The 13,352-nt window shown below is 48.5% G+C and overlaps 1 protein-coding gene across 1 annotated transcript in view; it reads left to right on the top strand.

Annotated features, from left to right (window-relative positions):
* Positions 1-13,352, top strand: part of XRCC5 (X-ray repair cross complementing 5) — a 109,194-nt gene that overhangs the window by 71,375 nt on the left and 24,467 nt on the right. The window contains exon 15 of the mRNA XM_040358218.1: positions 11,061-11,145. Coding sequence (XP_040214152.1) covers positions 11,061-11,145 — 85 coding nt within the window. The remainder of the gene's footprint in view (positions 1-11,060; positions 11,146-13,352) is intronic.

The following is a 13,352-nucleotide window of genomic DNA, read 5'->3' as shown; positions in this document are numbered from 1 at the left end:
CCTGCCGGTCTCTGCGCACAGTCCAAGCCGCTTGCCTGCCGATCTCTGCGCACAGTCCAAGCCGCTTGCCTGCCGATCTCTGCGCACAGTCCAAGCCGCTTGCCTGCCGATCTCTGCGCACAGTCCAAGCCGATTGCCTGCCGGTCTCTGCGCACAGTCCAAGCCGCTTGCCTGCCGATCTCTGCGCTCAGTCCAGCCGCTTGCCTGCCGATCTCTGCGCACAGTCCAGCCGCTGGCCTGCCGATCTCTGCGCACAGTCCAGCCGCTTGCCTGAGCAAAGATAGATATGAAAGTCAAGTAGGTGGGTCAATGTAAGCAAGGGCAGATATGACAGTGAACCTTGTAGGTGGATCTAAGTAGGCAAGGTCAGGTATGAAAGTGAACATGTAGCTGGGTCTATGTAGGCGAGGGAAGAGGTATGAAAGTCAACATGAAGGTGGGTCTATGTAGGCGAGGGGAGGTATGAAAGTCAACATGTAGGTGGGTCTATGTAGGCGAGGGCAGATATGAAAGTGAACCTTGTAGGTGGATCTAAGTAGGCGAGGTTAGGTATGAAAGTGAACCTTGTAGGCGGATCTATGTAGGCGAGGGAAGAGGTATGAAAGTGAACATGTAGGTGGGTCTATGTAGGCAAGGGGAGGTATGAAAGTCAACCTGTAGGTGGGTCTATGTAGGCAAGGGGAGGTATGAAATTGAACCTTGTAGGTGGATCTAAGTAGGCGAGGTCAGGTATGAAAGTGAACATGTAGGTGGGTCTATGTAGGCGAGGGGAGGTATGAAAGTCAACCTGTAGGTGGGTCTATGTAGGCAAGGGGAGGTATGAAATTGAACCTTGTAGGTGGATCTAAGTAGGCGAGGTCAGGTATGAAAGTGAACATGTAGGTGGGTCTATGTAGGCGAGGGGAGGTATGAAATTGAACCTTGTAGGTGGATCCAAGTAGGCGAGGGAAGAGGTATGAAAGTCAACATGTAGGTGGCTCTATGTAGGCGAGGGCAGGCATGAAAGTGGACATGCTTTGCCTTCCTATGGCTCTTCTTTTGTGCCACCCTCTTTACATATCCAACACGTATAAAGATATGCTGCGGGTCTCTGAGGTTTTTGGGGCCTGGGAGGGTCCTGTGGCGAATTTGTGCACATTTTGGGAATTCCTGTTTATGCACACACACACACACCACTGGTTTTTGGTAGACATTGTGCCCGGGCATCCTCTGTGCATGCGCACATGCGGAACCCCAAGGTGAGTATACGCCCTTCAGCTAAATACTGCTTACTGTGATGTGAACTTTTCCAGGAAGCAGTGAAGGACCTTACTGTCATGGATATGCAATAAAGTCTGGCAGCTTACCTGTTTCCATCTGCTCATTAGAGGCCTGAATCTGTTCTGGTTGCCTTTTTATCACTTCCCTTTCCTGTATGGCCCCACCCAGGCCATCTCAGGAAGTCTATATTAACTGTTGCACTACAGGTCTGCAGTGCTGTTCCACCGTGTTGTTTGCTTAAGTTCCTGTCTGCAGTGTGCTACATTTACCTTCCTGTGTACCGTTTTTGGCTTGTCCCTGACTTCTCCTGTTTGCCTGTGCCCTTGACCTTTTGCCTGTTCCTCAGTTACCCTTGTCTGCCTGTTGCCCTGACCTCGGCTTACCCATCACTACCGTTTGTCCTGCTTGCTTCTTCCCCTCTCTCTCTCAGCGGAGCGTGACCTAGGGGATCCCAGGGGTCACGACCTGGATCCAGCTGCGGCGAAGGCCATCCTCACCACTAGAGGCTCTGGTGAACACAAAGCTGGGTCTTAGAGTCCTCGCCCTGGGCGATCTTGGGTTCATGCTTCCTCTCTGACAGCAGCAGTCGGCTATAGGGTTCACTACCCTGTGGTGCATCCCTGACCCCAACGGGCCACAGGTGACTTGACACTTACTTTATGAAATCCTGCCCTGAAAAGGGTCATAAATATATATAATATAAGTATAAAAAATAGTTATTGCAATAGGTCAAAGTCCGCTTTAACCCCTTCAATACCGAACACTTTCCCCCCTTCCGCCCCAGGACAATTTTCAGCTTTCAGCGCTGTCATACGTTGAATGACAATTGTCAGTCTTTTTGTCGTATTTTAACACGCTGTTTATTTTTTATTTTTTGCTCAACGAACTAAAAAAGATTGAAGATTGAAATGTTGTGTAAAATGTGTGCTTTAGGAAGCTGTAGAGGAGCGAGGACTGCAGACAAACAGGTACAACTTATATAGGGGAGGGGGTTGTTTAACCACTTAACCCCCCGGACCATATTGCTGGTCAAAGACCAGAGCACTTTTTGCGATTCGGCACTGCGTCGCTTTAACTGACAATTGCGCGGTCGTGCGACGTGGCTCCCAAACAAAATTGGCGTCCCTTTTTCCCCACAAATAGAGCTTTCTTTTGGTGGTATTTGATCACCTCTGCGGTTTTTAGTTTTTGCACTATAAACAAAAATAGAGCGACAGTTTTGAAAAAAATGAATATTTTTTACTTTTTACCATAATAATCCCCCAAAAATATATAAAAAACATTTTTTTCCCTCAGTTTAGGCCGATACGTATTCTTCTACCTATTTTTCGTTAAAAAAAATCGCAATAAGCGTTTATTGATTGGTTTTGCGCAAAAGTTATAGCGTTTACAAAATAGGGGATAGTTTTATTTTGGCATTTTATATAATATATAATATTTTATATAATATTTTTTTTTTTTACTAGTAATTGCAGCGATCAGCGATTTTTTTTTCGCTACTGCGACATTATGGCGGATACTTCGGACACTTTTGACACATTTTTGGGACCATTGGCATTTTTATAGCGATCAGTGCTATAAAAATGCATTGGATTACTATAAAAATGCCACTGGCAGGGAAGGGGTTAACACTAGGGGGCGAGGAAGGGGTTAAGTATGTTCCCTGGGTGTGTTCTAACTGTAGAGGGGGAGGGACTGATTAGGGGAAATGACTGATACATTGCATGAACAGAAGATCAGCATTTCTCCCCTGACAGGACCGGGAGCTGTGTGTTTACACACACAGCTCCCGATTCTCGCTCTGTAACGAGCGATCGCGGGTGCCCGGTGGTGATCGCGACCGCCGGGCACGCACGCGGGAGTCAGAGCCGACCTGCCGCCGTATAACTGCGGCTGCTGGTCGGCAAGCAGTTAATCTCTGTGCATGACCCGAGGGTAGTAGTTCTGTGGGTATATGTAAGGATTTGCATTTAGTGCCCGGAATGGAGACGATGAAAACTCACCCATGTACGTTTTTATGTAGTACATATTTTTGCACCAATACCGTCACACCGTGTTGGGGGGGGGGGGGGATGCTAAGCAGCTTTGCAGCGGCAGTGAACTGGTTAGTGCTCTGTAGTCGGAGGCCAGACACGTCAATTAAATTCTGCACTCAATTTCTATGGGGCTGCTCGCCGATCCCCGCGTTTGATTACAGCCTGGCTTCCTGACAAGCGCCGTGATTAGCTGATTGCAAATTATTGATTTCTCTGGCCAAGCACAATACGGCATCCTTCTTCTGTCTGGCTTTGTGCTGTGAACACTCCCCGCTGGCAGGGGCCCGGGTTCTGCTCTCTCCCCGCTGGCAGGGTCCCGGGTTCTGCTCACTCCCCGCTGGTAGGGGCCCGGGTTCTGCTCACTCCCCGCTGGCAGGGGCCCGGGTTCTGCTCACTCCCAGCTGGCAGGGGCCCGGGTTCTGCTCACTCCCCGCTGGCAGGGACCCGGGTTCTGCTCACTCCCCGCTGGCAGGGGCCCCGGGTTCTGCTCACTCCCCGCTGGCAGGAGCCCGGGTTCTGCTCACTCCCCGCTGGCAGGGGCCCAGGTTCTGCTCTCTCCCCGCTGGCAGGGGCCCGGGTTCTGCTCACTCCCCGCTGGCAGGGGCCCGTGTTCTGCTCACTTCCCGCTGGCAGGGGCCCGGGTTCTGCTCACTCCCCGCTGGCAGGGGCCCGGGTTCTGCTCACTCCCCGCTGGCAGGGGCCCGGGTTCTGCTCACTCCCCGCTGGCAGGGCCCCGGTTCTGCTCACTCCCCGCTGGCAGGGGCCCGGGTTCTGCTTACTCCCCGCTGGCAGGGGCCCAGGTTCTGCTCTCTCCCCGCTGGCAGGGGCCCAGGTTCTGCTCTCTCCCCGCTGGCAGGGGCCCGGGTTCTGCTCACACTCCCCGCTGGCAGGGGCCCGGGTTCTGCTCACTCTCCGCTGGCAGGGGCCCAGGTTCTGCTCACTCCCCGCTGGCAGGGGCCCGGGTTCTGCTCACACTCCCCGCTGGCAGGGGCCCGGGTTCTGCTCACTCTCCGCTGGCAGGGGCCCAGGTTCTGCTCACTTCCCGCTGGCAGGGGCCCGGGTTCTGCTCACACTCCCTGCTGGCAGGGGCCCGGGTTCTGCTCACTCTCCGCTGGCAGGGGACCGGGTTCTGCTCACGCCCTGCTGGCAGGGGTCCGGGTTCTGTTCACTCACCGCTGGCAGGGGTCCGGGTTCTGTTCACTCACCGCTGGCAGGGGCCCCCCGGCATAGAAAGGGGTGAGCGAGAGACCCCCACACTCCTCCGCACATCACTCTCTATTCTCTCTGCTGTTATAAATCGAGCGATCCGAGTGTCGGGATTTAGGTCACATAAGATAATGTGTCCTGGGATGTCTTGTTTTCTGCTCATGAATTAGATCCCCAGGATTGTCAATCGCATGAAACGCAGAAAATAAATGAGGCTACTTTATTCTTTTGAAGGCGTTGTGATAAAAAGTAAAGATTCCGCACATTTTGTTAATGTTGTATTTCCTCTTTTGATTCGTTTTTCAGATGATTGTGTGTGTTGTTGTGTCTAATATGTTACCTGCGGGTTCGCCTCTCCTGGCGCAGGACCAAGCCAATTAGTCAAAACCAGTGGTCTCCTAACTGTGGCCCAGGGGACCGAATGGGACCCTTTGCTTATTTTCATCCGGCCCTTGGGGCATTATTCTCCCTACTATCAGCAACAGTGGGCCATAGGTTCCTGCCATTGACAACAACAATGGGGCACTATTCCTCCCACTGACACTAAGGATGGGGCACTATTCCTCCCACTGACACAAAGGATGGGGCACTATTCCTCCCACTGACACAAAGGATGGGGCACTATTCCTCCCAATGACACCAAGGATGGGGCACTATTCCTCCCAGTGACACCAATGATGAGACACTATTCCTCCCACTGATGCCAACGATGGGAAACTATTCCTCCCACTGATGCAAAGGATGGGGCACTATTCCTCCCACTGACACCAATGACGAGGCACTATTCCTCCCACTGACACCAAGGATGGGGCACTATTCCTCCCACTGACACCAAGGATAGGGCACTATTCCTCCCACTGACACCAAGGATGGGGCACTATTCCTCCCACTGACACCAAGGATGGGGCACTATTCCTCCCAATGACACCAAGGATGGGGCACTATTCCTCCCAATGACACCAAGGATGGGGCACCAATGATGGGGGACTATTCCTCCCACTGACACCAATGATGGGGCACTATTCCTCGCACTGACACCAATGATGGGGGACTATTCCTCCCACTGATACCAATGATGGGGCACTATTCCTCCCACTGACACCAATGATGGGTCACTATTCCTCCCACTGACACCAATGATGGGACGCTATTCCTCCCACTGACACCAATGATGGGGGACTATTCCTCCCACTGACACCAAGAATGGGGCACTATTCCTTCCAATGACACCAGCGATGGGGCACTATTCCTTCCAATGACACCAAGGATGGGGCACTATTCCTCCCACTGACACCAATGATGGGGGACTATTCCTCCCACTGACACCAAGAATGGGGCACTATTCCTTCCAATGACACCAGCGATGGGGCACTATTCCTTCCAATGACACCAAGGATGGGGCACTATTCCTCCCACTGACACCAATGATGGGGGACTATTCCTCCCATTGACACCAGCGATGGGGCACTATTCCTTCCAATAACACCGCCGATGGGGAATTATTTCTCCAATAAATACCAATGACGGGGGACTATTCTTTACACTGATATCAACGATGGGGCACTATTCCTCCCTTGGGATCCGCCCCCAACTGGCTACTAGTCCTTTTCCCTCTGCTTGCCTTTTTTGGGCACCCCTCTCGCATTGCAGGTCCTCATTACAGGGTAACGTATGTTTTATTCTTCCACTTATCTGGAGCTGATAGCTTTGCTGGTACTTGTAGTTGCCCAGCTTCTGTAGCCCTACGAGCCGTTTTATAGAGCGGCTTCGCGTTTTATACCCTCCAGCTGCTCGGCTCTCCAGCTGAGTGCTTTTCAGGGGGGGGGGGGGTGCAGAGATGGTAATGAGAGGCGGAGGAGAAAACACATTTAATTTCTCATCGCATGAATTGGGCTGTAAAGTTTTGAGCTCGGCGGCCAAACAAGCGGCTCTGCGGCTGCTCCGCAAGGCTGACTCCGGTTTATGCCTGGCCTTCTCTGCGAGGGGTGAAATTTACACGGCTTGTGAACAGGTGCAGAAATCCTCTGCCGAAAACAATCCTTCAACTGAATGGAGCACACTTAATTAAGCTCGGAGGTTTGTGACAGAATGAGTTATGGTTTTCCTTTTCATGCATGAAGAATGATGCCGCCTAACCCCGTCTGAACCAAGCATCCCTGTATGGACGCGGAACTCGGTGCTGGACGGTGAGCACTGCTTGGAAGAGGATTTTATGTATGGTAGAAAGTTCCACCGGGTAATATAAGTATTGAACACGTCACCGTTTTTCTAGGTACCGTATATACTCGAGTATAAGCCGACCCGAATATAAGCCGAGGCTCCTAATTTTACCACGAAAAACTGGGGAAACGTATTGACTCGAGTATAAGCCTAGGGTGTCCATCTGCATGCCTCACTGCGTCCATGTGCATGCGTCACTGTGCCCAGGGCTTGACAAATTTGCTTGGAATCTAGGAGCCAGCTAAAAAAGTTAGGAGCCAGAAAACGCGCCCCGTCCCGACGAGCTTGCGCGCAGAAGCGAACACATACGTGAGCAGCGCCCGCATATGTAAACGGTGTTCAAACCACACATGTGAGGTATCGCCGCGATTGGTAGAGTGAGAGCAATAATTCTAGCCCTAGACCTCCTCTGTAACTCAAAACATGCAACCTGTAGATTTTTTTAAACGTCGCCTATGGAGATTTTAAAGGGTAAAAGTTTGTCGGCATTCCGCGAGCGGACGCAATTTTGAAGCGTGACATGTTGGGTATGAATTTACTCGGCGTAACATTATCTTTCATAATATTAAAAAAAATGGGGATAACTTTACTGTTGTCTTATTTTTTTAATTAAAAAAAAGTGTAATTTTTTCCCAAAAAAGTGCGCTTGTAAGACCGCTGCGCAAATACGGCGTGACAGAAAGTATTGCAATGATCGCCATTTTATTCTCTAGGGTGTTGGGATAAAAAATATATATAATGTTTGGGGGTTCTAATTAGAGGGAAGAAGATGGCAGTGAAAAATAGTGAAAAATGACATTAGAATTGCTGTTTAACTTGTAATGCTTAACTTGTAATACCAACAGCCACCACCAGATGGCGCCAGCTCACACATCTGGTGGTAATAACTTGTAATACCATCGGCCTACCACCAGATAGCGCCAGCTCACAAAAAAAAAGTTGTTTTTTTTTGCCCACCTTCCAAGCCAAGTCGCCAGGACACCATTTCTAGTCGCCATGGCGACCTGGCGCCCGGGATTTGTCGAGCCCTGCCTTACTGTGTCCATGACTAGACTGATGTTTAACATGGGAGTCTATCTAAGGGGTGCCCGGCTTTGAAAAATTGGTGCTCCCCAGCCGTAGGTCCCCCAGACAACAAACTTTGCACACTTGTAGAGGAAGAGGGCTACATGTGTGCCAAGTTCCAGGAGACCTACGACCGGCCGGTACCGGGTCCCCAAATTCACTGGAGAAATTACCGTTTAACATGGCCACGACAGGGCCACTTTACAAGGCAGAGAGATAGGCTCACCTGCTTTGATGGTGTTGCTCCCTCCTGGCTGGATGAATGAGGCGTCACTCCTTTGCCGTTGAGCGACATTTTTCAGCATTGCTGTCAGCGAGGGAGAGAACCTCACTCATTCATCCAGTGAGGGAGCGACAGTAGAAAGCAGGCGAGTATTTTCTCCTCTTTCCACCGGGTAGTGATCACCAATGACAGGATTGCAAGTGCGGTGTTGGTCTTTGCTTCTTGCTTTCCTGTCCCCTTTTCTCCCTGCCTTTAACCACTTAAAGCGGATCTCCCACGCAAAAACTTTTTTTTTTTTTTTAAGGGCAATTTAAATGGTTAATGCCAGTTATTGTTTTAACTCGCGTTTTTTGTTTTCCGCGGCCGCTCCACTGCCATTCTGTGTGCGAAATATGTACTTATATTCCCCGTTCTGTTGATTTACCATTTTAACTGTGGGCATAAGCCCACAAGCAGGCACTTCCTTGTTCGGGTGGATGCTGATGTCCCAGCATCCACCGCTCGATCTCGCGCACGAGCAACGGGGAGGAGAGGCGGGAGCGTCTATGTTGCCATGACAACGGCAAGGCTAGGAAGTAAAAGTTACCGCCCCGTTGTGACACATCCTCCGCAAACACAGCCTCACTACAATAGCGCGATATTTGATATAACAGCTGCGTAGTGAAGACAGGGAGCTATGGAGAGAAGCTCCCAGAGTGCACTGCATCGAACGGGAAGTGACGCAATGCCCGTAAAATTCCCGCAACGATACAGACCGGAAGCCTCAGCAATGTACAGGTACTGTACATATTTAGAAAATTCAAAACATCAGTTTTTAGCATTTTAGATAGCGCAAGTCTAAATGAAGTACTGTTGTAATTAGGGTGGAGCTCCGCTTTAAGCCCCGGACCATTACGCAGGTAAAGGACCTGGCCAGTTTTTGCGATTCGGCTCTGCGTCGCTTTAACTGACAATTGCGCGGTCAGGCGACGTGAGTCCTAAACAAATTTAGCGTCCTTTTTCCCCACACAAATAGAGCTTTCTTTTGGTGGTATTTGATCACCTCTGCGGTTTTTAGTTTTTGCGCTATAAACAAAAATAGAGCGACAATTTGGAAATAAATTCAATATTTTTTACTTTTTGCTATAATAAATATCCCCCAAAAATATATATAAAAAATGTTTTTTCCTCAGTTTAGGCCGATACGTATTCTACATATTTTTGGTAAAAAAAATCGCAATAAGTGTTTATTGATTGGTTTACACAAAAGTTATAGCGTCTACCAAATAGGGGATACTTTTATTGCATTTTTATTAATATTTTTTTTTTTACTAGTAATGGCGGCGATCAGCGATTTTTATCGTGACTGCGACATTATGGCGGACACATCAGACACTTTTGACACTATTTTGGGACCATTGTCATTTTATACTGCGAACAATGCTATAAAGATGCACTGATTACTGTAAAAATGACACTGGCAGTGAAAGGGGTTAACCTGTAGGTGGCGCTGTAGGGGTTAAGTGTGCCCTGATTTGTGTTTCTTACTGTGGGGGGGTGTGGCTTAGCATGTGATGTCACTGATCGTCATCCCCTATGACGGGGAACAGACGATCAGTGTCAGTCACACTAGGAAGCATGGGGAAAGGTTTGTTTACACTCACCTCTCCCCGTTCTTCCCCCTGTGACCTGTTTGCGAGACACTGGCGGCGATCAGGTCCACGGTTCCCGCGGGGACGGTCACGGAGCTTAGGACTGGGTCACGAGTGTGCTGTCAGCTGGGCTCTTAAAGGGGATGTACATGTACGCACTTGTGCCTAGCCGTGCCTATCTGCAGACGTATATCTGCATGCGGCGGTGCTTAACCACTTCCATTCAGGGCACTTATACACCCTTCCGCCCAGACCAATTTTTAGCGTTCAGCGCTGTCGCACTTTCAATGACAATTGCGCGGTCATGCTACACTGTACCCAAACTACATTTTTCTCCATTTTTTCCCCACAAATAGAGCTTTCATTTGGTGGTATTTGATCACCTCTGGGATTTTTATTTTCTGCAAAAAATAAATAAAAAAAATACCGAAAATTTAGAAAAGAAAACGTTTTTTTTTGTTTCTGTTATAAAACATTGTAAATAAGTAAGTTTTCTCCTTTACTGATGGGCACTGATGGCACTGCACTGACGGGCACTGATAAGGCGGCACTGATGTGGTGGCATTGATGGGCACTAATACGCGGCACTGATAGGCGGCACGGATAGGCGGCATGGATGGGCACGGATAGGCGGCATGGATGGGCACTGATAGGCGGCATGGATAGGTGGCATGGATGGGCACGGATAGGCGGCATTGATGGGCACTGATAGGCGGCATAGATGGGCACTTATATGTAATACTAATGTATGTGTTGTACTAATGGATGCCAATCAGTGCCAAACAATGCCTGCCAATCAGTGATGCCCATTGTGGGCACTGATTGGCATCCATTGTGGGCACTGATCGGCATCCTTTTTTTGAGATTGTCATCCCTGGTGGCATCTGTGGTGGGCATCCCTGGTGTTCCAGTGTGGGCATCCTCGCGGGGGGGGCTGCGCTGATAATCGATCAGCGCAAACCCCCCCTGTCAGAGGAGCAGCCGATCGGCTCTCCTCTACTCGCGTCTGACAGATGCGAGTGAGGAAATCCGATTACCGGCTTTTCCTGTTTACATCGTGATCAGCCGTGATTGGACACGGCTGATCATGTGGTAAAGAGTCTCCGTCAGAGACTCTTTACCTAGATCGGTGTTGCGGGGTGTCAGACTGACACCTTGCAACAACGATCGCTGCGACGTCCAGTCAGGATATTCAAACCACTTTGCCGACGTCAATCTGCAATTGGCGGGCTGCAAGTGGTTAAAGGGGTTATAAAGGTTCGTGTTTTTTCACCTTAATGTACCATAGCAGGGGGTCAAAGTTAATTTTTTACTTCTATTTTGCTGTGAGCTACTGCAATTTATAATTCTATATAACACTATACTGAATGCTGTCCAAACATTGATATGTTCAGCTGTATTATTCATTCTTTGTTACAGAAACCAGGAACCCGATGCCAAGAGACTCAAAGGTGAAGATGTGGATTTCAGCATCGCTCACCTGGCTGATGGCAATGTCACCTCAGTAAGGAGAAATCGTTTCTCAATGAAGTTTTATTATTGCAATCACATTTTTATATTGACAGATTTGTGGCCAAGCTATGGGCCCTATGCGTTCACCAACAGGTCAAATTCAAACTTCCTCGCCTCTTAAACTTTGAGTTAATTGGTTGACGTTGGCAATTAACTCCAGGTTTTGTTTTGTTTTTTATAAAATCTGTAAAAAAAAAATTAGATATATATTCAAAATAATAATGGAAACCATACATATATACAATTATATAAATTTATTATGAACATGCAGTATTCTCTATTTTCTTGCATAGTTTCTCGTAGTCCTTGGTTGATTCGTATAATCACTGATGAAGCCATAAGGCGAAACATGTCGGAATAGCATACAAATATAAAAAATCTGTTCAACTGGAACCCTTCTTACAACGACCACCATAATGGAGATATTTAACCACTTAAAGACCTTAGGTGTTTTTCAGATTCGGTGTTTACAAGACTAAAACAGTTTTTTCTGCTAGAGAATTACTTAAAACCCCCAAACGTTATATATATATTTTTTTCTAACACCCTAGAGAATAAAATGGCGGTCATCGCAATACTTTTTGTCACACCGTATTTGCGCAGCGGTCTTACAAGCGCACTTTTTTTGGAAAAAATTCACTTTTTTGAATTAAAAAATAAGACAACAATAAATTTGGCCCAATTTTTTTTATATATTGTGAAAGATAATGTTACGCCGAGTAAAATGATACCCAACATGTCACGCTTTAAAATTGCGCCCGCTCGTGGCATGGCGTCAAACTTTTACCCTTAAAAATCTCGATAGGCGACGTTTAAAAAATTCTATAGGTTGCATTTTTTGAGCTACAGAGTAGCTCTAGGGCTATAATTATTGCTCTCGCTCAAACGATCGCGGCGATACCTCACTTGTGTGATTTGAACACCGTTTTCATATGCGGGCGCTACTCGCGTATGCGTTCGCTTCTGCGCGCGAGCTCGACGGGGCGGTTTTAAAAAAAAAATTTTTGGTTTTCTTATTTATTTTTATTGATTTTATTATTTTTTACACTGAAATAATAAAAAAAAAAATTATCACTTTTATTTCTATTACAAGGAATGTAAACATCCCTTGTAATAGAAAAAAGCATGACAGGTCCTCTTAAATATGAGATCTGGGGTCAAAAAGACCTCAGATCTCATATTTAGACTTAAATGCAAGAAAAAAAAAAAAAAAAGGAAAATTTGTCATTTAAAAAAATGACAACAAAAAAATTGTCTCTTAAAGAGGCTGGGCGGGACTGACGTTTTGACGTCACTTCTGCCCAGCAGAGCTATGAGGACGGGTGGGGGCCATCTTGCCCTCACTCAAGTCCTCACACACCAGGCGGCAGCATCCGATCTCCTCCGCCGCTACCGACGGCTCCGGTAAGCGGCGGAGGGCGCGGAAAAGCGGCGGGAGGGGGGGGGGCCCCTCTCCCGCCACCGATAACGGCGATCTTGCGGCGAATCCGCCACGGAGACCGCCGTTATCCTTTACACGGCCGCCCACAGAAAACATGGATATCTCAGTTGTGGCAGAAGCTGCTGCCGTTACTGAGATATCCATATTTAAAAAGAGGACGTACATTTACAATACGCGGGTCTTTAAGTGGTTAAGGGCCGCCTCCTGCACATTTACGTCGGCAGAATGGCACGGCTGGGCACATGCACGTACAGGTACGTCCTGTGCTAGTGTCCAGCCGTGAGTCGCGCCCCCGCGTGTGTCAAAATTGTCCGAAGTGTCCGCCATAATGTCGCAGTCACGAAAAAAACGCTGATCGCAATACAAGCATGGATTTAAGCCTCTGCGGTGTGCAGTACCGCATTTGGCCAGAGGTGCGGGGCGCCGGAGCCAATCAGAGCCGTTCGGAAATACCTGGAAACACTCCGTTCCCGAGCCTTTCCGAGGGTTTCTGAGTTCAGCCGAGCTATCCCTGAGTATTTACGAGGCTCTCCGGCGCCTCCCCCCCACATATGGTCACATGTGGTATTGCATGCCATAGAAGTCAATGCAGAAACAAATTATTTTCATTTACATTGACTTCTATGGGGAAAGTCGAATGCTTTGGATTACAAGCATTCTCCTGGAACGGCTTATGCTCCTAATCCAAGGTTCCACTGTACACAGGTAAAACTACATTCACAACTGCGAATGGGCCCGACGCCGATTAGATGAGAGAA

This window comes from Rana temporaria, chromosome 6 (genome assembly GCF_905171775.1).
Source record: "Rana temporaria chromosome 6, aRanTem1.1, whole genome shotgun sequence".
Lineage (NCBI taxonomy): Eukaryota > Metazoa > Chordata > Amphibia > Anura > Ranidae > Rana > Rana temporaria.
This window is presented reverse-complemented; position numbering and strand designations above follow the sequence as displayed.